We start from the raw sequence: 26,918 nt of genomic DNA on the forward strand, positions 1-26,918 counted from the left end.
GGGAGGCTGAGGCAGGTGGATCACCTGAGGTCGGCAGTTCGAGACCAGCCTGACCAACATGGAGAAACCCCATCTGTACTAAAAATACAAAGTTTGCCAGGCATGTTGGCGCATGCCTATAGTACCAGCTACTCCAGAGGCTGAGGCAGGACAATCACTTGAACCTCGGAGGTGGAAGTTGTGGTGAGCCAAGATCGCACCATTGCACTCCAGCCTGGGCAACGAGAGCAAAACTTCATCTCAAAAAAACAAAACAAAAAAAACCCCAGTTTCCCTAAAATCTGAGCTTTTCCCTTCTCTGCTCTCATGCTGTATCCCTGGGATCTAGTTGTCAGAAGTACAGCCCACACAATGAGCTATTTTAAAGAGTGTAAACTATTTTTATGCGGTAAGTATAAGAGGGAAGTAAGTTACAGATAAGCAAATCTCATGTTATTTGGATAGTCTAGGATAAATTTAAAACATCATTTTCTTTCTTTTTTTTTTTTTTTGAGACGGAGTTTCACTCTTGTTACCCAGGCTGGAGTGCAATGGCGCGATCTTGGCTCACTGCAACCTCCGCCTCCTGGGTTCAGGCAATTCTCCTGCCTCAGCCTCCTGAGTAGCTGGGATTACAGACACGTGCCACCACGCCCAGCTAATTTTTTGTATTTTTAGTGGAGACGGGGTTTCACCATGTTGACCAGGATGGTCTCGATCTCTTGACCTCGTGATCCACCTGCCTCGGCCTCCCAAAGTGCTGGGATTACAGGCTTGAGCCACCACGCCCGGCAACATCATTTTCTTTTAAGTAGATCCTGATTCACCACTTCCTTGTAGCCTGAAACCTTGGTATTGCTGAGGTATCACGGTCCTTTTCTTGTTTTAGGTTCAGCTCTCTCTTGGTTATTTTCTTTCTTTCTTTTTTTCTTTTCCTTTTCACCTAATGATGTCTAGACTGTCTCCTGGTTATTTTATTTCATGCTGCCAGATCCACAAATGAATTTTGGAAGGTGGACTTTTGCCACACTTTATATGTTGGGAACTTTTAAATTACTAAATATAATTTTTTCTAAGGTGAAAATAATCTGGCTCTTGGAGGGAGTGAGGGGCCTGGAATAATAAGGAGGAAGAAGAAATAATGTCTCTATGTTTTAGAGGTAAATGACAATTCCGGATTGACCTAAAATTATTTATTTGCAAAATAGTTTCAAAGGCATATCACTTTCTCATATAGATGAACTCAATATTCTCTAGGGCTTTCTGAATCCACGGTCTTAATGGGTTTTAACTGCTTTCATCAACACTGTTTATCAGAAACATAGACTGTTTGTTTATTTTATATTTTTAAATGTGTATTAGCTTTGAAACCTTTAAGAATGGGAATTCATGGCTAGTCTGAAAGTAGTGAGTTATCTTGATTGTTCTCAGTCAGTTACAGATCGAACTCCTTGTTCTACTCTTTCCCCCCTTCTCACTACTGCACTTGTCTTAAAAAAGACAAAAAAAAAGAATGGGAATTCTTGTAACATGGGCACAATCTCAGCTCACCTCTGCCTCCTGGGTTCAAGTGACTCTCATGCCTTAACCCTCCCTAGTAGCTGGGACTACAGGCATGTACCACCATGCTGGGCTAATTTTTGGCATTTTTAGTAGAGACAAGGTTTCGCCAGGTTGCCCAGGCTGGGGGAAAAAAAAAAGTATTTCTTAACTCATTTTTAAAGTAGTTTGGAATAAATTACTCAATTTAGTAATAAATTACTCAATTAAAATTTCTTCTAAATTACTTTTATTTGTAGGTTGAACTTTCTGATGTTAGCAAAGGTGAATCTAAAGCTACCATTTCAGCATCAACAGCTAATTCAGATGTGGCAATAATTCCTACTAATACTCCCTTAAGGGAATTATATATAGTTTATATAATTTGTAATATTATAAATATAATTATAAATAAAATATAATTATATATTTATAATTATACAAATAGTTATGTTATAATAATAGCTAATATTTTAAATACTTAGTATGTGTGAAACACATTGCTAAGCCATAATGTAGAATAATTTGTAACCTTATGAAGTAGACATCATTATCTCTATTTATAGATTATAAAGGTATAGAAAGAATATGTAACTTACCCAAGGTCATGCATTTAGTGAATGATAAATTCACTTAATTTACCCTAATCCTCCTCCTCCTCCTCCTCCTCCTCCTCCTCCTCCTCCTCCTCCTCCTCATTATTATTATTATTATTATTATTACTGGTGGTGGTGGTGATGGTAAACTTTTTGTCAGGTTCTCTTTTTTTAAAACCTGGTTGCTCCAAATGATCTTCATTCTTGATAGCCACTGGACAATTGCTTTTATTGACTTTGAAGCTGCAAACCTCTTTGAATATCTGATAAAAGCTATAGATTCTTTTCGCAGAAAAACACATTGTACACAAATTTTTGCATACAGTTTCAGTCTACACATACCTCTTGAAACCTATGTGTAGATCCTATAATAGTAATCAAATTTCATTGAGTATGTAACTCATCTGGATTGCGGTTACCTATTCTCAATGCCTAAAGTTTGGTACATTAAGTCTGGAGTTGGACATAGACTCTGTCTTCTCCTCCTTAATCCCTCCTCTCTCTCTCTCCTTTTTTTTTTTTTTTGCTGGGCTCAAGGGATCCTCCCGCCTCAGCTGGAATTACAGGCATGTGTGTGGCTGGAATCTGCCCTTTTAGCAAGCACCTTAAGTACTTCAAAGGATTTAGATGCAGGATGTTTTAATACAACACTTTACAAAGAAACGCCGAGATTAAGAATTTGGTTATTCTCCTGCTGTTTTAGAGCAGCTATTACAGAGAATGATGTGGACATTAATGCATAGTTTTATTGGTAATAATTCTTGTATTTTCAAATTTTCTGTTTAGAAAAATCCCATCTGAAAAAAATGTGATTTACTTAAATATTTCCCAATTATTTGCAGAGGGACTAGAGAGATAATTTATTGATAATCAGTGGCTCTTTATTGTGTTTATTTAAAAAAAAAAAAGAACTTTCTCTAGTAGGTTTATTTCTTACCCCATTTAATGTGGCTTAGAGTAAATATGTCATTTAAAATTTTATTCTAAATTATTTTTATTTAGGATGAGCTTTCTGATGTTAGCCAAGGCGGATCTAAAGCTACCACTCCAGCATCAACAGCTAATTCAGATGTGGCAACAATTCCTCCCGATACTCCATTAAAGGAAGAAAACGAAGGATTTGTGAAGATTACAGATACACCAAATAAGTCAGAGATAAGCAAACACATTGAAGTACAGGTAGCCCAAGAAACTAGAAATGTATCTACTGGTGAGTGACCCTAGTTCTTTACTTATTAGGAAAGTATTCAGTAAACCCAGATAATGTGGGTATGAGAAAATATGTCTTTGCAGGTGTTGCCTGCTTTGTGTTTATAAAATAGGCAGATATTGTTGGTCCTCTGTATCTGTGGTTCTGCATCTATAGCTTCATCCAGCTGTAGATTGAAAATATTTGAAAAAAAAAGATAGCTCTACCTATACTAAACATGCATATTCTTTTTTCTTATTGTCCCTTAAACAGTACAGTATGACGATTATTTACATAGCATTTATGTTGTATTAGGTATTATAAGTAATCTGCAGATGATTTAAAGTATATGGGAGGATATTAATATGTTATATGCAAATACAATGCCATTTTATATAAGGAACTTGAGTATCCATGGATTTTGGTATTTTGGTGGGTTCTGGAACCAGTCCCCCATGGATACCAAGAGGAGACTGTACTTACTTGTATTCAGTTGTAAATAAGCTTAAAAAGAGGTAATGCTTAATAGTCTTGGGAGAGAAACTATTGGTGCCAGGAGTTGCGGGCCAGGTCTGAGAGTCTAAAAGACAGGAGGACAGTTCGTTTCTGTCCCCTATCTTAGTTTAGTCTTTGTCTTTAGTTTCTTTAAATTCCATCTTTTAAATAGGAATGAAAGCAGGACCTTGGATACACTGCATTGTTCCACGAAACACAAAGGCAAACTTTCTTTGGTTGCTTATTAGTTTTTGATATGAACTGTTAATGGAACATATGACATACTGTCTAATGCTGTGTTTCCTAAAACCCAGTCTTGTACATTTTTGAAAAATGTTCAGATGATACCATAAAAACAACAGGGATTTTTATATTGGGGTACTATGTAATATATGTTTTGTTTGTTTCATCATGTCCTTTTTAAAGGCTCTGCTGAAAATGAAGAGAAGTCAGAAGTTCAAGCGATCATTGAATCTACTCCTGAGTTGGATATGGACAAAGATCTCAGTGGATATAAAGGTTCAAGGTAAAATAAATGTCAGATGAAGACATCTTCCCTCCCCCAAACTCCCATAAACACTGTTCTCTGGTCTCTGACTGGATAAAATGGATTCAGATGTTTCGTTGAAGAAATGTTGGTATTAGATTCTAATTCCTCTTCTTGAAACTGGACACTGTACATGGTTTACATTTTTTGTAAAATGTTACCTTTGCAGCATCACAGATTAGGTGCATGAGTAGGAAGGATGGTGTCTTAGCTATTTTGTACTACTATAACAAAATACCAGAGTGGGTTGGTTATTTATTTATTTTTTTGAGACGGAGTCTTGCTCTGTTGCTCAGGCCGGAGTGCTGTGGTGTGATCTCAGCTCACTGCAACCTCCACCTCCCAGGTTCAAGCGATTGTCCTGCCTCAGCCTCCTGAGTAGCTGGGATTACAGGTACCTGCCACCACACCCAGCTAATCTTTTTTTTTTTTTTTGTATTTTTTAGTAGAGATGGGATTTCACCATGTTAGCCATGCTGGTCTCAAACTCCTGATCTCGTTATCCACCCGCCTCAGCCTCCCAAATTGCTGGGATTGCAGGCGTGAGCCATTGCGCCTGGCCAATTTATAAAGAACAGAAATTAATTTTCTCACAGTTCTGGAGGCTAGGAAGGCCAAGATCAAGGTGCTGGCAGGGTGAGTTTTCTGGTGAGGGCTACTCTTTGCTTTCAAGTTGGTGCCTTGTTGCTGCATCCTCTGGAGGGGAGGAACTCTATGTCCTTATATAGCAGAAGGACAAGTGAGCCCTGAACACTGGATAAAGCCTCATTATTTTATAAGGATCCCAGTCCTATTAACCTGAGAGAAGCCCTTATGGCCTAATCACCTCTTGAAGGTCCTATCTTAATATCACATTGGCAACAACTGAATTTTATAGGGTACACATTCGAACTATAGCAGATAAGGGAAAAAAGACAGCCAAGACATATCCTATAGTTTCTGTAACTTGAGGACCAAGAAGCAGGAGTGAAGGGAAGTAACAGAGTGGACTTGGCTGGGCTGGCTGCAGTGCTACTTTGAGGGCATGAAACAGACCTTTGGTTATAGAGCATGCTTATTTTAGGGCCAGTGTCAGGAGACTCGAGCCTGCCTGACACTTCAGTCTAGCCCTCTCCTGACTGGGGCTGGGTCCCCTCCCCCAACACATACCTTGGGTTTGTGCATGTTTTCTGCAGGTGTGTTCAGAAGGCAGTTTCTTTTTTATGTGTACATATGCTAAATAAACGTGATTTAAAAAACAAAACAAAAAAGTTTGAACAAACTTTCGTACCTTCCCCCAGATCAGGAAGGGAGAATATACTTCCATCTTGAGAACTATAATCTGATTATTGGAAGAAATTAGTCTCATTTTACATGGGAAGGCTGCTTAGTGGTAGGAAGAAAATGGTTAGACATCACCCCTTTTTATTTTGTTTTGTTTTTGAGACAGAGTTCCACTCTTGTTACCCAGGCTGGAGTGCAATGGCGCGATCTTGACTCACCACAACCTCCGCCTCCTGGATTCAAACAATTCTCCCCCCTCAGCCTCCCGAGTAGCTGGGACTACAGGCGCGCGCCACCATGCCCAGCTAATTTTTGTATTTTTAGTAGAGATGGGGTTTCACCATGTTGACCAGGATGGTCTCGATCTCTTGACCTCGTGATCCATCTGCCTCGGCCTCCCAGAGTGGTGGGACTACAGGTGTGCGCCACCCCACCAGGCTACTTTTTATATTTTTAGTAGAGACGGGGTTTTACCACATTGGCCAGGCTGGTCTCAAACTCCTGAGCACAAGTTACCTGCCCCCTTCTACCTCCCAAAGTACTGGGAGGTTAGATACATCCTAATCAGGATTATCCAGAATACATTGATGCTCAAGAATATCAGATAGGAGCTACTGCCTTTCTTTTCATTTCTTCCATAAAGTTTATCTTTTAACTAATTAATGACTATAAGAATGCATGAGATTTATTGATCCATGTTAAGCATTGCACAGTATGCTGTAGCGGTTAAAAGCATAGACCCTAGTGTAAGACTGCATGGGTTCAAATCCTGTTTTGAATTTGAATCTTAGGTATGTTTTCTCATCTAGAAAACAGCATTATGTTAATACATCAGATGGTTGTGAGGATTAAATGAATCAGTATATGATAAATCATTGCAAAATGCCCCATTCAATAAATGTTAACTAATATTATTGTTTTCATCATGATCTTATATAATTTGATCCTGATTATAACCTTATGAGGTAGATGTTTTTATCCTTATTTTGTAAATAAAGAGACTTAGAACTTGTTCAAGTAGTTTGTCCCAGATTACCAAGCTAACAAGAGGTGGACCTGGAATTCAAATCCAGAACCCTCTGTCCGTCTGTCTGTCTGTCTGTCTGTCTCTCAGACAGGTTCTCATTCCGTCACCACTGTTTTTCCTGGATTCTACATCATCACCCTGCTTCTTGATTTATGCCTTTGTTTTGACAGAGCATATATCCTTACTAGCTTTCTGGGTAAAGGGTGCATGACTTTATCACTTCTTAGCTCTCTCTCATGCTGTCTCTCTTCAGATAGCTAAAATAACATGCTTGTGCTACTCCTCCTTCATTCCTCCCCTTTTCAGCTGAGATTCTGTGAGAAAATGTAGTCCTAATGCCCTAAACATCCCTTGTGTATAATGAATTAGCGTTGCTCCTATGCATCTAGAATAGGACTCTAGGTATATACTTCCCTTGGGAGAATGGAGAAAATAGTCACTTAAATCATTTTCTGTATTCTGTAGATCAAGTAAGAACCCTGGTTGAAAAAGGCTGTGATGCTAGCTGTTGGCTTTCTATAGTAGAAGATGAGGATATAATGCCTAAACCACCATCCTTTTATCCTCCTAATATTATTATATTTCAGATTCTGGTAATATTATTTACATCATTATGACTATAAAATTAATCTGCAATTCTACTTAGTCACAGATTATAGTATAATTACATTTCATTTCCTTTTTTTTGTTTTTTGTTTTTTTTTGAGATGGAGTCTCACTCTATCTCCCGGGCTGGAGTGCAGTGGCACGATCTCGGCTCACTGCAACCTCCACCCCTCAGTGATTCTCAAGTCTTTGAAGTTCAAGTGATTCTCCTACCTCAGCATTCTGAGTAGCTGGGATTACAGGTGCCCGTCACCATGCCCAGCTAATTTTGTATTTTTGGTAGAGACGGGGTTTCACCATGTTGGTCAGGCTGATCTCGAACTCTTGACCTCGTGATCTGCCCACCTCAGCCTCCCAAAGTGCTGGGATTACAGGCATGAGCCACTGTGCCTGGCCCATTTAATTTCTTTTACAACTTTCTGTTCTTCTGAAATTAATAAAGCTTTTGGTTATTTTGTTTCTTTTCCTTATGTTTCTTTTTTTTTTTTTTTGAGATGGAGTTTCGCTCTTGTTACCCAGGCTGGAGTGCAATGGCACGATCTCGGCTCACCGCAACCTCCGCCTCCTGGGTTCAGGCAATTCTCCTGCCTCTCAGCCTCCTGAGTAGCTGGGATTATAGGCACGTGCCACCATGCCCAGCTAATTTTTTTGTATTTTTAGTAGAGACGGGGTTTCACCATGTTGACCAGGATGGTCTCGATCTCTCGACCTTGTGATCCACCCGCCTCGGCCTCCCAAAGTGCTGGGATTACAGGCTTGAGCCACCGCGCCCGGCCTCTTTTCCTTATGTTTCTTTGGACCTGTCACTAAATCATTGGCAGACACTATGCAATTCATAAATGTAAAAGTTGCCAATATGACCAAACACAAAACCTGTCTGTTTCCTAACGCTCACTCTCCTGCAGCCTTCTATTCCCATTCTTTAATTGAGACTGCTGTCAGTTTGCTCTGGTTCTGGAATATGCCCTCACTTTCATCCCTGGAATTCTTTTCACCTTTTTCCTCTGTTGTATCTTTTGTTTCCCTGGATCCCACATCATCCTGTTTCTAACTTATGCCTTTGTTTTGATAGAATGTTAACCTTCCTAGGTTTCTGGGCAAAAGGTACATACAAGTAAAATTTTTTTTAAATCATTGTGAGGTTGAACGTGACAAATTTCATAAGAAGACATACTTGATAGTTTGGCTAGATAAAGAACTACAGGTTGGGAGATTTTTTATTTCGGAATTGCAAAGACATTGCTTCATTTTCATGTTGAGTTCAGGGTGTTGGTATTTGACTTCTTATTTTTATATACTCTCTGAAATCTTTTGAGACTGTCATTTTCTTGATTTTTTTAAAAAAATTAATGATGCTGTGCTTGGTGTGGGGGTCTTTTTGCTTTTTGTATCTTCTTACATGAAATAAGTTTTTTCATCTGAAAATTCCTATCTTCCAGTTCTGAGAAATTCTCTTTCTTATTTTTGTTACTTCTGGTCTTGTTCTGGAACACCTGTTAGGTATGTATTGAACATTCTGGAATGACTGTCATTTCTTTTCTTCCCTGCTTCCTATCTTTTTTATTTTGTACTCATTGTTGGCAGATTTTTAAAAAACGCTCGTTGTTTTTTTTTTCGAAGTTCTTTTTCTTGGTTGGTACTTTTTATACCATCTTGCTGTTTTACTAATGCAACATTTCTTCTGAAGAAATTGAGTTATTTGGTTTTTTTGTCATTGCTGCTGCCTGCATTGTCTTGTTCTTAGTGTCTCTGTCACATCGTCTTTGTTTTGGGCTCTTTCTTTTATAATAGAGGTCTTTAGATTTCTAGGACTCTGTGGCTGTTTTACTCATACTTAAGTAAATAATGCTGATTCTCCACTTTCCTGCCTATAACATTTAAACTTGGCTTCCATTGTTCAGGGAGCTATGCCAAGAGAAGGGAGGTCTCAGTATTCTGGAGGATTGTATCTAGGTCCTGTACTGCCTCTTGCACAGTTTTTTTTTTTTTATCCTGTCCGTCTGTTTCATGTTCCTCCCTGCATGCTTTCCCTGCGGTTTCTGGTACCTTCAAGTCCTAGGTCTTTCAGGGGTTCTGGCAGCATATTGACCTCCTCCCTAAACCCCAGTGGCTTAGGTTTCAGCTTGCTCTGGTCTATTGAATCACTTTCTACTGTTTGCCCATCTGTTTTCCATCTTACAGAATTTTATTCACATTTTATCTGCTATAGTTTCTTTTTCTATTCTCTTTGTCCTTTTGGGTGTATATCTTTTTAATTTCTTCGCTTTCATTTTAGTTGAGTTTCTGAGTTACTAGGTGATACTATGCTCACTATACCATATTTAACTAGAAATGATCTGCAGAGTTTTTTCTATTAATACAGTATTCAGGCACAAACATGTATACTTCCCCATTCCCCTATACACCCCAGCAAAATAGGGCATATAGTATATACACAGTTTTGCAACTTGATTTTTAAAAAAAACCTTTGTACAATGAGTTTCTTTAGTTTATAAAGCTCTATTTATGTTTTTAATCGTAAAGCTAAAATTTTTAACTTTATATGTGTATAACTTCCCTCATCTGTCCCCTATTAATGGTGATTTAGGTCTTTAATTTTTGCCACTATGAGAAATGTTTCTCTAACCATCTTTTACATACATAATTGCCTTCTTTTCACGTAGGTGATCTATGGAAAGCACTTAGATCAGCACCTGGTATAGATCAGAGGAGCTGTCATTATTGCTTGTGTTTTCTGGGGTCACACAACAAAAACATACTGTAATTTCTTCACTAGCTATCTCTGTGGAGCTTAGTGAGAACTTCTTAGGAAGCCTTTGAGAAATCTTTTTAAGTTACATTTTCTAGTAAATGTAAATTATAGGTAAGAAATTCCTGTATAGTTTAGCCTATTGTATTCACTTTAACACTGTCAAAAAAGTCTTTGTCATTTGTTGATTTGGTTTTGTTGTTCTTGTTACATAGCACTCCCACCAAAGGCATAGAGAACAAAGCTTTTGATCGCAATACAGAATCTCTCTTTGAAGAACTGTCTTCAGCTGGCTCAGGCCTAATAGGAGATGTGGATGAAGGAGCAGATTTACTAGGTATGATAGCTCATCTGAAGAAGTATCATACTGTTTTTAAAATTGATTTTTAAAATGATTTAATTGAAAAGTCTTTTAAAATGACCCCAACTGCTCAGTGGTACACGGTTATTGCCCTTTTAGATAATTATTGGGAACATATGCCTGTGATCATGAAAGTTTTAAATGAAAGCACCTTTGCTTATGGGTATGCTTAAAACTGAATTGCATTTAAATTTATATTTTGAATTCGTGCAACACAATTTATTGAACTTCTGCTATATTCCAAAACAGATAACTACACATACAAACATGGTGGGGTGTGTATGTGTGTGTGTGTATGGATTGATGCCTAGTTATTTTCTGACTTAGATTAATTTCATTACATTCTGTTGACTTTAATTAAGAAATTATAACACTTGACTTTTCTAAGTTTTCACAGAGTATATTATGTTTCAGCTCTGTGGGAAATATTATCATTTTAAAGTTTGTGTTGTAGAATACATGGTTTGAAAAGAATATTGCGTTTGGTTCTTACACTATTTATCTGGTGACCTTTGCCAAATAGCTTTGGACCTTAATTTCTTTGTGCTTAAAATGAAGGAGCTGGACTGTTGTTCACGAATCTGGCAAACTGTAGCTTACGAGCCAAATCCAGCCGACCTCCTGTGTGTATGTGTAAATAAAGTTTTGTTGGAATACAGCCACCACCATTTACTTATTGTCTGTGATTGCCTTTGCCTACCAACAGCAGAGTTGAGTAGGCAACTGTAACCTAAAGCCTAAAATATTTACTGTCTGACCCTTTATAGAAAAAGTTTGCCAATCCCTGCCCTAGATGATCTCTAAAGTTCCTTTCAGTCCAAGATACTGGCTCATATGAATTAGTTTTGGTATATCTTCCTTGTAACTTAAGACACAACAGAAATTCAAAACTGTGTAGAATTAAAAATATATAACTTTGGAGATACTAAGCTACAAAAAAATTTGTGTCTCTTGGTATAATTATAGTACAGACTACACTTCTCAAAAGGTTTTGTAAATTGTTAGGACTTTGGAGTGGAGTGACATTGCTTGCATTATTTTATGTTAAATTTATTGATTACCAGGTATGTCCTTGACATTGTGAAGTGTTTTTAGAGGAAAACACAAGTTCTATCTAAATATCTATCTAGGTTGGGCACAGGGGCTCATGCCTGTAATCCCAGCACTTTGGGAGGCCAAGCCAAGTGGATCACTTGAACTCAGGAGTTAGAGACCAGCCTGGGCAAAAAATACCAAATGGCAAAAAATACCAAAATTAGCCAGGCATGGTGGAGTATGCCTGTAGTTCCAGCTATTTGGGATGCTGAGCTGTGAGGATGGCTTGAACCCAGGAGGCAGAGGTTACAGTGAGCCATATCCTGTCTCATAAAAATAAATAAATAAATAAATAAATATCTAGTAAGAGAGATTGAGAACAGGTGCAGTGGCTTACATCTGTAATCCCAGCACTTTGGAAGGCCGAGGCAGGTAGATCATGAGGTCAGGAGTTTGAGACCAGCCCGACCAACATGGTGAAACCCCGTCTCAAAATACAAAAATTAGTGGGACATGGTGGTATGGGCCTGTAATCCCAGCTACTCAGGAGACTGAGGCTGGAGAATTGCTTGAACCTGGAAGGTGAAGGTTATAGTGAGCTGACACTGGGCCATTGCACTGCAACCTGGGCAACAGAGCGAGACTTAGTCTCAAAAAAAAAAAAAAAAAGAGAGATTGAAAGTATATAAGTACATATAGTTAGACAGAAAGGGATTGTCACCATTAAAGTTTAAGTAAAACTTTGGAAGAAATTGAATGAATTGCATTTCTCAAGGAGGGCTAAGAAAGTTTAATTCTTAAGGAATACTCTATTTTTTATATTTAATATTACATTTTAATTTTAGTTGACACCAAATTATACCTGAAAGATTTCTTTTATGACATAATTGGCTTAAGAAACTAGCTACCTGGCAAAATTGAGGGGCAGATGAAAAAATGTTAGAAGAATTTAAAAATTTATATTCAGTACAGTAAAATTCACCAGAATCAATATACATCACCCTACAAAATTCGTTTATGCTGCCTGTTTATATTAAGAATGAAGTACTTTTGAATATAATTTGTACACTGTGTTAACTCATAATGCAGTAATGAGTAATATAACTTTTAAGGTTGGTGGCCCCAAACTTTTCTTTTCTTATAAAGTATTTAGAAGTCACATAGTACTTAGAAATAACTATGATCTTTTAAATCGATTTAAAATAATATCCTATCAGTCATGGTGCCTCACACCTGTAAACCCAGCACTTTGGGAGGCCTAGGCGGGCGAATCACAAGTTCAGGAGTTTGAAACCAGCCTGGCCAACATGATGAAACCTCATCTCTACTAAGTAAACTACAAAAATTAGCTGGGCGTCTGTAATCCCAGCTTCTCGGGAGAGTGAGGCAGGAGAATTGCTTGAACACGGGAGGTGGAGGTTGCAGTGAACCAAGATTGTGCCATTGCACTTAGCAAATTTTAATCATTATGTATGGACTCAGTACTTAGATCATCCTTTTTTTTGAGGCAAGGTCTCACTACATTGTGTAGGCTGTCCTGGAACTCCTAGGCTCAAGGAACCCTTTTGCCTATAGCCTCTCAAGTAGCTGGGACTACAGGTATGCACTGTCATGCCAGCACAACCTTTTTCTGACTTTAATAATTTAAAAGAAATAATCTCAACAATTTTTCCTTTATCCTGATTGGTATCTCATCCCTCAGCTTTCTTATTAAAACTCTCTTTGCTGGGTTTCTATGATAGCAACTTGCCTGTGTCCTTTCCTGCCTCTGACTCTACCTTTTCAGTCATCTTAGCAGGATCTGCTTCCTTTGCTCGTCTTTCAGGTATCAGCGTTCCTGTCCTAGGCCTGATACTTTGTTTGAGAAATCGTATTTGCTCTCATTGCTTCTCGGTTTTCACGTCCCAAGTTTTAATCTCCATCCCAGATCTTTTTCTAAAGCCCTAGACTCTTATTTCCTAATTGCCTACTAGACCCCTAAGCTAAGATGACTTGTAAGGCTTTACGTTTAACATGCGTAAAGGTCAGTTGGTCATCTTTATTTTTCTGTCCCTCAAGGCTGCTCTTGGGCCAACAGCCACTGTCTCAGTGAATGAATAGCTCCCCATCCTGCATCTCTCACTTTTCCCTCACAGCCAATCACCAAGGTTTGTTTGTTCCCTCTCCTAAATGTGTGTGTGTAAATATATACATATGTATATATATATTTTCTTGCCTTGCTTAAGTGATACATCCTCCAGGAAATCTGCTTTGATCCCCTTATTAAAGCCTAGTTGTCCTTGACATGTATTCCCATGGCACTGCATTTTATTATACAGCTCTTCATACTTACTGTCATTTTTTTAGGTACCTGTCTCCCTGGACAGACTATAAGCTCAGTGTGGCTGAGACAACCATGTCTTTGCTTGCTGTTGCATCTTTAGCACTTAGCAACTAAGTGAATGGGCTTGCTAAGTAGTTCTGATGTGGTTTCTTTCACTTCAAAATCTGTGATTCTTCTCCTTTTGAGATTAAAAATTCTTTACAGGGGAATTTGTAAGAGAGCAATGTACTTTTGTAAAAATACACATATATAACTACATAAAATTGTGCATCTTCTCAAGGGATTACCATATAACTCTGAAGCCCATCTATGAACCTAGCTTGAGTATCAGTGTTAAAACCCAAATGAAACTTCTATGATTTTAAAAACTGCCAGACAGGTTTTTTTTTTTTTTTGCTTGTTTTTAATAAGTAAAATTTCCAAATGTATTGGACCTAAGTTTGTGCTTCATTTAAGTCTTGAATAGATGTTACTGGGTGACAAGTCTTGAGAAAAAGGAAAGACAAAAAAAAGAGTCTTGAATAGAAATGAGGCCACTTTATATTTTTCTTTTTTTTTTTTGAGACGGAGTTTCACTCTTGTTACCCAGGCTGGAGTGCAATGGCGCGATCTTGGCTCACCGCAACCTCCGCCTCCTGGGTTCATGCAATTCTCCTGCCTCAGCCTCCTGAGTAGCTGGGATTACAGGCACGAGCCACCATGCCCAGCTAATTTTTTGTATTTTTAGTAGAGATGGGGTTTCACCATGTTGACCAGGATGGTCTCGATCTCTTGACCTCGTGGTCCACCGGCCTCGGCCTCCCAAAGTGCTGGGATTACAGGCTTGAGCCACCGCGCCTGGCCTCTATATTTTTCTAATAAAGAGTTTTTGTTGATCATTTCAAAATGAAATTTTAGATAATCCTACTGGTTACATATTTAATTTATAAACCATATTTTAAGATAATTCTTAGTTGGGAATGTGTACATTTAATGTAAACTTTATTTATTTGTCTATTTTTGGCCATCTTGGAAAGGCTTTATTTCTACTTCATCACGGTCTCATACAGACTCAGAGGTACCATCATGTGTTCCCATTTGGTATCCTCGTGACTTTTTGTAGTGTTTTCCCTTAAGAGTAAACTCTGTATGTTGCCAGTTAATCTTTTAACAGTAATTTTAAAATGTTGCTGCTATTGTATCATTGATGCAAGAAGACTAACAATAAAAGTACAGTACAAGGAAATTCACAACATATTACAGTATAGCAGACTGAGTCACATTTTGACGAGGACACAGTAGCAGTATATACATGCACCTGAAGACGTGCAAGCCGAGTAGGATAATATATGGATCATACAGCAAATTTTCTAAACCCCCTGAGGACTTTGTGTCTTTTCACAAATGTCCTGCATACCCTCCAGTTTACAGAATATCTGTCTTGCCTACTGGCTTCCTGGCTAATGTAAACTTTAGAAACTATATTATAGGGTTTGTTTTTCCTGTAGTACACATTTTGTTTTTTTTTCCTTTTTATTTTAAATATTTAGACTTCATTGTGTTTAATGATTTCTCTACATCTTGTCAATTTCTTTGTTTTCCTCTCTCATTTTAAAATAAATGAGTTTAGTTCTTGCTTTCTGAAAACAATCTAATTGAGATTCTCATTCATTTTTCTCTTGGGCTGCTTACCTAGGGGAATATTCTGGTGTGTATGATTTTGAATATTTTAATATTACTGCTTTTAAGCTAGGTGTTCTTGGCTGCTGTTCTCATCTAATGCTTTCTCATCATTTTTTTCTGCACAGCTGTTTTTTTGCCTTTCATATATTCTCAGCTTTCATGCTTATCTAAGTGCTTGAGAGTTGATAGCAAACATAGTTATCATATAAAGTTTTAAACCAGTCTAGACTCTTATTTCTTCTGTCTCTGTAGCTTTATTACAAAGTTGACATTCCAGCCATTGTATCTACAAAGGAAAAAAAAGGTAGTATTTAAAGCAAATACGTTGCCAAAGATCATTTTGGAGTTAGAATTTGGAAACTTTTTTGTGATTTTTGTTTTGTTTGGTTTGGTTTCAGTGTGTGAATAATACATAGGGAGATGATTAAGTAAGCTACTATTTCTGATATTTAATTCTTCCTGATGTAAGTACCCTGATCTTTGAGAAAATTAGAATATAGACAAAATATGAGTCCATGTGCACAGAATTTGTAGCATTCCTAGGTTGGCTGTATTTGTTTTAAGTAATTTTTAAATCATTTGGAAAATTGCCTTTTTTTAAAATAAAGGGACATGTTAACTCCTTTGTCTTATGTAGTTTTCTTTAGAAATATTTCTTTCCTGGCCGGGCGCGGTGGCTCAAGCCTGTAATCCCAGCACTTTGGGAGGCCGAGGCGGGTGGATCACAAGGTCAAGAGATCGAGACCATCTTGGTCAACATGGTGAAACCCCGTCTCTACTAAAAATACAAAAAAAATAGCTGGGCATGGTGGTGCGTGCCTGTAATCCCAGCTACTCAGGAGGCTGAGGCAGGAGAATTGCCTGAACCCAGGAGGCGGAGGTTGCGGTGAGCCGAGATCGCGCCATTGCACTCCAGCCTGGGTAACAAGAGCGAAACTCCGTCTCAAAAAAAAAAAAAGAAATATTTCTTTCCTGTTTACTTGGGTTATGAATATTACTTCTTCCATTGTATATGATTTTCCAACATTATTAGCTTGCAATTCCTTGAGATGAGTGAGTGGTGGGTTTCTTTGTTTTGTTTTGCTTTGATTTTCTGTTTTTTGAGTGATATTCCCTAGTGATATTCCCTAGTGTGTTATTTCATTTTTTCAGTTTCTTATGAGAAGCAAATTAATAGCTTTCTTCTCCGTAAAGACCACTCCACTGGATCTTGGATTAGATGCTCTACATGCCTATCTTACACTAGTCATTAAAATGGCAAACATGATCAAAAACAGCCACTCAAATGATAACTGAACATTATTATTTCATAGGTGGCACTTTGAAGGAAAGTTTGTATTACCGATTGAAGATTTTCAATCTAACTATATTCAATTTTTTTTGTGAGGAATAATTGGTAAATCATTTTTTAGGTATACCAGAGAGCATCCTTATGAACGAAGGAAATCATCTTTATTTCTGTCTTTTGCACATCATTATGCATTAAATCATAACATTGTGATTCCAGATGTTTTCCGTTTCATGTATAAAACTTTATAGATTAATAATCTGTTTTCATGCTGTTTCTTATGTAAAACATTTCTTGTTCTTTGTTTTTGCTTTACATGGAATGCATGGGCTTTAAGACCATAATTTCTTTGGTAAGGTTTCATCTGCCTTGGGGTTCTGTCTTTCTTTGGCCTTGTTTCTACCTATTCTCTATTAATAAGGTCTAATTTTTAGGCAAAAGCCTACAAGATCAGCTGTGATTTAGAAACAATTTCGATTCATATTAATGCTTTTGTTTTTTCCCCTAAGTAATGTTGGAATGTTAGAATATTTGGTAGAAAAGTCTTGATCCTTTTGAAATATTATCTGAGAAATGAAATATAGACTAACAGATAATAAAAATTGGCCACAGTTTCTAGCAAGCCAACCAGATTTAAAAAAGAAATTGGCCAACAAAATCTTTAGCTTTGTTTGTAATGAATAATTATTTATAATTTTATAATCTATTAAAGTAGATAAATCAATTGAAATTATAGACAAAATAAGATTAATAAAGGACAGATAAAATTTCTAAGATAAAATTTGTAACTATAGCTTATATTTTGAATGTATATAATTATCGATACATCTGTTTTTAAAGTCTTTATCTTTTTTCTTTTGATAGGAATGGGTCGGGAAGTTGAGAATCTTATATTAGAAAATACACAACTGTTGGAAACCAAGTAAGTATATGTGCAGTTTTAGCAACAGGAGATAAAGAATTTTCTTCTTGTCTGAGTCAATGACACTTCATCATTTTAACATAATACTAATGGAATCTCCCTGTCCCATCTCATTCCCTTTCTCTAAGTGTACACACATATGCACACACACACACACACACACACACACACACACGTAGTGTTGGGACCTACGTTGCCCTGAATCTTCCTGTCCCATCTTGTTCCCTTCCTCTGAGTGTACACACACATACTCACACACACTGTTGGCACCTACATTGCCCTGATGGATATGTTTCCTTGCTCTGTTTTTTTTGTAGAAACATTTTCATCTCCTTTTCACTCTATAAGTATCCATGCCTTTTTCTTAATCTTCTGGATCTGTCCTTGTTTTACACTTTTTTTGCTCCCTTCCTGACATTTGTGTATTTTCTTATGTCTTCTCCTAGGGTTTCTTTTATTTCTACACAGATGTTTTGATGTATACTCAGCCTTCCTCTTCAGAGCTGTCTTTCATAGCTGTCCATTATTGGGTACAATTTGTGGAGTCTTGAGCCCTCAGGCACATTTAGAGGACAGATGCCCAGTCATGTGGAAAAGCAGACTGGGTTCCTTTGTCAGTTTGCTGTGTCAGAGCAACTTCGAAACATCTGTATATATCCAAGACAGAATGGAGTTATAATAAGGTCCTATGCACACTATACCCAAAGAAATCAGATCTCAGATTTTTTTCTTCAGTTTAGACTGTCTTGACTTTCCAATTTAGACTGTTTTCTCATTATTTATTAAAAGTAACATCAGTGAATAATTTTACTTTATTGATTGGGTAATGTATTCTCAGGAATTATAATAATAGTAACCTTATAAATACTATTTTTAAAATTTAATCTTTCCACTTTTTAGTAATTGATGGTCTGTCTTGTTTTATTCATTTGATATATGAGAAGAGTAAAACCTTAGACTATTTCTTTGTGTTCTTTTTGCATTTATCTACAAACAACATCAGGTAGAATGTCTTGAAGTATTAAATTATTTATCTTTATGGTTGTACAGTTATTTTAGTCTACAAAGGAATAGCTGAAAAATGGAAAGAATATTTACTTGTAATGATGCACTTGAAATGCGTGTTTCTTAGAAATGCTTTGAACATAGTGAAGAATGATTTGATAGCAAAAGTGGATGAACTGACCTGTGAGAAAGATGTGCTGCAAGGGGAACTGGAGGCTGTGAAACAAGCCAAACTGAAGCTAGAGGAAAAGAACAAAGAATTGGAGGAAGAGCTTAGGAAGTAAGTTTTAACCATGTTGTTCTAAACCAAACTCTTGGCCAGTTATGCCACAAAGGGTTACACATGTAACCCTGAGACTGAGACCTTCTGTCCACTCAAGCCTGGAAGGCCAAGAACTGCCTGGGAGAGGGCGAAGCGCTCCAGCCCATTTTCTGTGAGCAGGCCCTACCCGTTACTAGCCTGTCATCTAAATATTGTCATTTTTTATGTCTATGATGATGTAAATAGATAGAAACTGTTCAAACATCTTTGTTTTGACAATAAGGAAAGTTTTGTATCACGCTTTCTTTAATAATTGTTTATTTTTGAAAACAATGCTATGATATAATGACACTCCACCAGATGAAGGTGGCTAAATACCCTGTTTGGGAAAAGAAAGAAAATCCTTTAGTGGTAGTTAAAATTGTTGACCTACTCTCTGTCTCTTTTTTTTTTTTTTTTTTAAAGATGAGCTCAATTCAAATAACATGTTTGGTTTTTTTCCCCCCACCAGAGCTCGGGCAGAAGCTGAAGATGCAAGGCAAAAAGCAAAAGATGACGATGATGTAGGTTTACAGTTTTGGACTTCTTTTCTTACCTTACCGTGTTTTGGTATTTCAGGAAGATCTTTCTAAGTAAGCTTTGGATATAATACTGTAAAGATTTTTAACCGTCAGGACTTATGTTTATGGTCATGAATAGGATAGCTAATGCTTCTACATGGTATCCAGATGGCTGAAATTTCTAGCTCCATGCATTGTGCTCATTTTCCCTCTGTGGCTCTGTGCTCTTACCTGTATTTGCATGTTCAAGTTTAAGGACCAATTGGGACATTTTGGGGTTTTTCGTTGTTGTTGCTGTTTTGTTTCAAATTTTGATTTAGAAATATGAAAGCTTAATAATAAAAATTATTTAATAGTATTGAATAAAAAGATGAAGTCTAGAATTTTAGTACTAGCCAATTAGTTCATATTGTTGTGAACATACATAAGTATAAAATAAATATGAGCTTCTTGCTAATATCTTTAGCATACTCCTAATCTTTTTGTTGTTGTTTTTTGTTTTTTTGGAGATAGAGTCTCAGTTTGTCTTCCAGGCTGGATTGCAGTGGCACGATCTCAGCTGACTATAACCCTTACCTCCTGGGTTCCAGCCATTCTTGTGCCTCAGCCTCCTGAGGAGCTGGGACTACAAGTCTAGTTGGCTAATTTTTTGTATTTTTGGTAGAGACGGGGTTTTGCCATGTTGGCCAGGCTAGTCTCTAACTCCTGGCTTCAGGTAATCCACCCCATCAGCTTCCCACACAGTACTGGGATTACAGGTGTAAGCCACGAAGTATAGCCTCATAATCATTCTTGTAACAGATGTTTGCAGGTCAAAGGTCAAACTTAAGATATACGGTTGTTTTGGACAGAATGATCATTTGGTGCCCCTTTAGTCTCTGTTTTTTAGTATCTTATTTAATGATAACAAAAACATGTAAGATATGCAGGTTATGAATCATAATAGATTAACATTGTGAGCTTACCACCTAATCTGATAATTAGAATATTACTCAACATTGAACTATTCTGTGTTCCTCCCCTGCAGAGAAAACTACTATCCTATATTTATCATTTGTTTAACTTAAAAAAAGTAATTTTATCATACTACATATGTTTATATGGCTTAGTTTTTACTGTTTTTGTATTTCATACTATATTTAGTCTTGGCAATGTGCTGTTTTTCCTCAGTGGCATGTTTTTGAGATTCATCTGTGTTGTAGTATAGTGCTGTAGTTATCATTCATGTTCACTACTTTGTGATACCTTATTGAATGAATAGTTTACAATTTATGTACCTATTTTCCTGTGAAGGAATATTTAGTTTGTCTCAGCTTTTTACAATGCTGTTGTTACAAACATTACAGTACAAGTCTCCAGGTGGGCAGGAGCAGTAGCTTTTCCAGAGTACCTACCTAGTAGTGGGCTTGCTGTGTTGCAAACTCAAGATCTTTATCATTTGTTATTTAACTTTTATAGAGAGTCCCAAGTTCTGTAACAGAACAACAAAGGAGGACTGCTAAGGGCTAAGGTTAGCCTCTTTCTTACTGTCCCAAACCTTTCAGCTTTGATCCAAAATGTGGATAATGAAAGCCCTATAGGACGTTGAATTGAGCCGTGCTCCTTTGAGGTCTTACCCTTATGCTTACTCTATATTCACACACTTTATTCTCTCTAAGAGTAATTCTGGTGAATATGATTGTTGCACTTTGGTTGGTATTTTAGCAGCTCTTATAGTTGGGTACCTTGGTAACTAGGCAGTAAGTTTACCCTTAATGCTGGCCTCAGGTGGTATGTGGTTTTGTAATTTGAGATAAATGAATCTCTTTTAGACCTAACTTATAATAATTGTTACAGAGCCTGAATTTAAATAATGTTAGAGCAACATTTTTAGGTGAAACTTACAATAGCATATTAAATCTCTATAGATAACAATTTTGGTTTTAGCTTAAAATCTGTAGTATATTTTATTTTATTTTTTTAGTATTATTACTATTTTTTTTTTTTTTTTGAGACGGAGTTTCGCTCTTGTTACCCAGGCTGGAGTGCAATGGCGTGACCTCGGCTCACGGCAACCTCCGCCTCCTGGGCTCAGGCAATTCTCCTGCCTCAGCCTCCTGTATTATTACTATTTTTTAGAGATGAAGTCTTACTCTGTCACCGAGGCTGGAGTACAGTGACACTTACAGCTCACTACAGCCTTGATCTCCTGGGCTCAGGTGATTCTCCTACCTCAGCCTCCCAAGTAGCTGGGACTGCATGTGCATGTCACCCTACCTGGCTATTAATTGAATTCTATTTTTTGTAGAGCCAGGGTCTCACTATGTTGTGTAGGCTGGTCTTGAACTCTTGGCCTCAAGCAGTTATGGGCATGTTGGTGTGTACCTGTAGTCCAAGCTACTCAAGAGACAGGTGGGAGGATTGCTTGAGTCCAGAATTTGGAGGCTGCAGTTAGCTATGATTTCACCACTGCACTCCAGAGTGGGCAACATAATTAAGACCCTGTGTCAAAAACTATATTTTAACAAGTCATTTAAAAAATAAATCTCCCTGTTGATTTTGTTTGTATAAGGGCATTTTTCTTTAAATGATCTATTAGATTATAAATTAAGGAATGTTTTAAAATGTAAAGATTTTGCGTAACTCTGAGTTGAACACCAAGACATATATAAGCTTCCAGAATGATCTGTCATTTTCTTGTCATTATAGAGTGATATTCCCACAGCCCAGAGGAAACGGTTTACTAGAGTAGAAATGGCCCGTGTTCTCATGGAGCGAAACCAGTATAAAGAGAGATTGATGGAGCTTCAGGAAGCTGTTCGATGGACAGAGATGATTCGGTTTGTATAAGAACTTCATTATTTTCCTAGGGTTATTTTATAGGTTCAAATATTCCTTCATTTGGAACTAAAGTCCTGCCCTGTGAGATCTAACCCCTTTCTCTGTTTACTAGGAGAGACTTTCTAAAGTAACACTCAGAATTAGTAAGAGAATGTGATCAAAGGATGTGCTTTTTGGGCTAGCAAGGGATCTTGGAGGATGTTACCATGACCTCTAAAAGGCAATTATTATTACTTAGGAATGATGGTCATTTTTTGAGTATAGAAATCGATACTACTTTCCTGGTAATGTCAGGAAAAGATCAAAATTTCATATGCAACACAGAAAAAGAAATTATTTTGACTCAGGGTCTTTCTGTGAAATACTCTTGCTTGATTTCTTTCCCTCTTTTCTAACTGTTCGTGCAAAGTACACCCTTCCATTGGTATCTTTTAGTCAGTTGGATCTTAAATCTCCCCTAATGCTGCCATCTAATGGTCATAGTCTCAGTAATAGTGTTTCTTAAATTTAGAAAGAGCCCCTGAAAAGTTTGTAATGAGGGGATAGATTTGCCCCCTAATTTACCCATATTTTTGAGTTTGGATTGTGATATCAGATTTACCAATAATAGTATACATTGACATGTTGTTTTAAGTTTATGAACACATTCTCTAATTGCCAACTTTTACTTCCTTTTGATTACATCATTTATTTCACAGTTTATATGCCCTTTACCAATGTCATAGTGAAATGAAGTGTTTTGTGTAACATATTATTTTACAATTTGCTGTAATTGTAATTGCTTATAACTGCCCATAAGGAGGATCAGTATTCCAGTCTATATTTATTGGACAAGGAAACTAACCACTAAGAAGTGTGTTCTTAACTGCAGTGTTTAGTGGATATCAAATAAATAATAAGTAAATATTTTAAAAACTGCAGGTGGACTTCACTTTTCTATTTATTTATTTATTGAGATGGAGTCTTGCTCTGTTGCCCAGGCTGGAGTGCAGTGGTGTGATCTCAGCTCACTGCAACCCCCACCCACTGAGTTCAAGCAGTTCTCCTGCTTCAGCCTCTCTAGTAGCTGGGTTTACAGGTGTGCGTTACCATGCCCAGCTAATTTTTGTGTTTTTAGTAGAGACAGGGTTTCATCATGTTGGCCAGGCTGGTCTTGAACTCCTGACCTGAAGTGAGCTGCCCACCTCAGCCTCCCAAAGTGCTGGGATTACAGGGATGAGCCACTGTGCCTGGCCAGACTTCACTTTTCATTTCTGTTTTTAACTCTAGCAGCCAAGTGGTAGTCAGCAAGTCGAAGGTAATAGTAGCTTACTTTTAGCTTCTTCACTGAATTAAAGAATGTTGTTAATTTAGTTCGTTAAAAAAAAGTAGTGAAAAGGGAGCTCTGATTATGATATCAGAATCCCTACCACCTTATAAATCAATTTGGAATGTCTTATTTTCTGAAATTGTGTTGAATTACCTGTCAATCCAGTTTATCTTCTTCTCTGTTGTGGTCATCTTTTCAGTGATGGAAAAGTTTATATAGTCTTGTGAAAAATGGTCCCTCATTTGAAAACTGCTAAAGTTTCAAGCTATTTTGTGACAGCTGTGAGTACAGACGATAGAGACTTTTATGTAAAGGTGGGAATTTACAAGGCAATATTTTAATAAAAAGGAAAGAGGGTATCTTTTCAATAAAAATTTTAAAATATTATTCAGGCATGTTTGTTATCTGTCTAGCACTTACTACAATCCTCTCGGTAGATTAAGCTCTTTGAGAGAGGGATGATATTTTATTTCTCTTCGTAGAATTACTTTTAGCAGATTGACTGACACATGGTAGATCAAGGTAACTACAGTATTTATTGAATTTAATTGTTGACTCTCCTCTGTGAATCCCATGAACTTCTTGGATCTCTCGTTCTTCAGAAAGAAAGGCAGGATACCTCACTGATAACATATTTTTCTTTTCTTTTTGAATGTAGGGCATCACGAGAAAATCCAGCCATGCAGGAAAAAAAAAGGTCAAGCATTTGGCAGTTGTAAGTATCAAAAATAAAGATTTAGACAGACAGCACTTTGAAACAAGATAATTACAGTCAAAATTTATTTCCAAGAATGATTTTATGTCAGTTTTCGTTCCTTCATTTTTTTTTTTTTTTGAGACGGAGTTTCGCTCTTGTTACCCAGGCTGGAGTGCAATGGCGCGATCTCGGCTCACCGCAACCTCCACCTCCTGGGGTCAGGCAATTCTCCTGCCTCAGCCTCCTGAGTAGCTGGGATTACAGGCACGCACCACCATGCCCAGCTAATTTTTTGTATTTTTGGTAGAGACGGGGTTTCACCATGTTGACCAGGATGGTCTCGATCTCTCAACCTTGTGATCCACCCGCCTCGGCCTCCCAAAGTGCTGGGATTACAGGCTTGAGCCACCGCGCCCGGCCCTTCATTTTTTTTTAAACTGTGGGTAAGGGTTAAGTAGCAAAACTGAACTTTTTTTTTTTTTTTTAAATATATAGTGTGCCAACTCGGTAAGGCTGTTCTCAGGGACAAAAAATATGGTATTGTAAGCTGCATCATGTTGCTTATGCGTTTGTGCAATCCTCTGCCAAATTAAAATAATGGGGAATTATTCATAGACTTGATAATGACCTGGATCCCCATTAAGTAAGTTTCTGATTGGCTGGTTTTGTGATTGTAAGAAACTTGACAAAGTGAAGATGAGAAAGTGAGTGCTTGTAGGGTTTGAGTAGTATTGTGTATGTATTGGGCTTGAAGTATGTTTGTGCCAGAAGTACTATGTGTTTACTGTGATTAAAACTTAACCTTTTTTTGGTGAATCTGCTGTTTAATGGAAGTGTCAATTTTTTAAAAAATTGACCTGAAAGTAGTTATTTAAATTGAGCTTAATCAGAAAATGTATAAGATGTTTGTTAACATGATAATATGTGTTCTAGTACTGGATTATAATAAGCTATTTTTAGTACTAGCATACTAAGCTTCTGTTCACATCACGAAGCCATAACCTTGCTGTTTAACAATCATTTTTACCTTGCACCAAGAAGGAGCTAGCAAAAAAACTAATTTATATTATTTATTCAGTAGGGAATGTTTCCTCTACTTAAGAGCTTCTTGTTTTCATTATGGAAATTGCTAGTTAAGGAACAGGCACTGCAATTCTTTTTTTTTTTTTTTTTTTTTTTGAGACAGAGTTTCGCTCTTGTTACCCAGGCTGGAGTGCAATGGCACGATCTCGGCTCACCGCAACCTCCGCCTTCTGGGCTCAGGCAATTCTCCTGCCTCAGCCTCCTGAGTAGCTGGGATTACAGGCACGCACCACCACGCCCAGCTAGTTTTTTGTATTTTTAGTAGAGATGGGGTTTCACCATGTTGACCAGGATGGTCTTGATCTCTCAACCTCGTGATCCACCCGCCTCGGCCTCCCAAAGTGCTGGGATTACAGGCTTGAGCCACCGCGCCCGGCCCAGGCACTGCAATTCTAAGCAATAGTTTCTCTTCCCTGAATGTCTGAGTTTGGCCATCAGTTACTGCTAAGGCTGCATCGTGTGACTACAAAATTTTTTTTTTTGCCAATTTCTAACTCATTGCTTTGTAAAAGTGCTCTGAAATTTTCTCAGCATAAAAGTTTGTGGAAAGTCAAGGATTGTTCCTCACACTACATGTGACACACAGACACATTTTCTTCTTTTAGTTTCAGCCGACTTTTCAGCTCCTCAAGTAATACGACTAAGAAGCCTGAACCACCTGTTAATCTGAAGTACAATGCACCCACCTCTCATGTTACTCCTTCTGTCAAGAAAAGAAGCAGCACCTTATCTCAGCTCCCTGGGGATAAGTCCAAAGCCTTTGATTTCCTTAGTGAAGAGTAAGTATTTTCCAGATTAATGGTTATGTTCTAAATAAGTTAATAGTTCAGAATATTCTTGGCTTAGCTATAAGGATAATATTCTCTTATTAGCTATAAGGATTCAGCTAAATCTATAAAAAGTCATTTCTGTAACTTGGCTGCCTTCAAGTAAATTACTCGTAGTTAATGGTTTTTATGAAAATTGCATTTCAGTTTTTATGAAAGAGAAGGAACTTTTTAAAATGCCTCATTTTGGCTAGTATGATAACATTGATAGATACTTGTTAATAGACATGTTAAAGGTGTTTAGAGATAAATGGGAATTTATCCTAAATGTTTGAACATTTCTGTTGGTGACAAAGGACCTGGTTTTTTATCCTGACTTTACTACTCATTAGGTACAAACAGTTGGGCAAATTAACCTATCAGCCCCCAGTTTCTTTGTCTGTAAAATTAATCTGATAACCTGTCTCAAAAGTGTTTACATCCAATTATACAGTTATCTGTAAAGTATCTGACATATAGGTAGATTTGTTAACTGTGGTATATATACATAGCAAGTTATCTTACGAAAATTTTAATGGCCAAAAGAATGGCAAATTATTTTCAGAATCCTTTTAATGATATTTTACCTTGTAACTCCAAAGTTTGCCAAGTCAGTTTGCATTTTTATCTTCTGAAACAAGTTAACGAGATATAAAATCTAACCTATATTAATCTTCCTAAGCAGATATTGATTTACTTAATTTTTAAATCACTTCTAGCACTTTTTCTAGCATTAGGATATTCTCAGTAAATATTTCTTGAATGAACAACAACAGCAAAAAGTCAAAAATACTT

General features: G+C 37.2%; 1 protein-coding gene across 14 annotated transcripts in view; it reads left to right on the forward strand.

Moving 5' to 3' along the window:
* SPAG9 (sperm associated antigen 9) overlaps positions 1–26,918 on the forward strand; it is a 147,291-nt gene that overhangs the window by 82,958 nt on the left and 37,415 nt on the right. For 8 of the 14 annotated variants that reach the window (XM_074388585.1, XM_039476097.2, XM_074388583.1 and 5 more), the window contains 10 exons: positions 3,117–3,324; positions 4,225–4,324; positions 10,206–10,327; positions 16,997–17,011; positions 17,524–17,581; positions 18,714–18,866; positions 19,360–19,411; positions 22,097–22,227; positions 24,196–24,252; positions 25,923–26,096. In XM_074388585.1, coding sequence (XP_074244686.1) covers positions 3,117–3,324; positions 4,225–4,324; positions 10,206–10,327; positions 16,997–17,011; positions 17,524–17,581; positions 18,714–18,866; positions 19,360–19,411; positions 22,097–22,227; positions 24,196–24,252; positions 25,923–26,096 — 1,070 coding nt within the window. The remainder of the gene's footprint in view (positions 1–3,116; positions 3,325–4,224; positions 4,325–10,205; positions 10,328–16,996; positions 17,012–17,523; positions 17,582–18,713; positions 18,867–19,359; positions 19,412–22,096; positions 22,228–24,195; positions 24,253–25,922; positions 26,097–26,918) is intronic. The other 6 variants (XM_039476103.2, XM_039476105.2, XM_039476099.2 and 3 more) reach the window with 1 other exon arrangement.

Source organism: Saimiri boliviensis, chromosome 17 (genome assembly GCF_048565385.1).
Source record: "Saimiri boliviensis isolate mSaiBol1 chromosome 17, mSaiBol1.pri, whole genome shotgun sequence".
Classification (NCBI taxonomy): Eukaryota; Metazoa; Chordata; class Mammalia; order Primates; family Cebidae; genus Saimiri; species Saimiri boliviensis.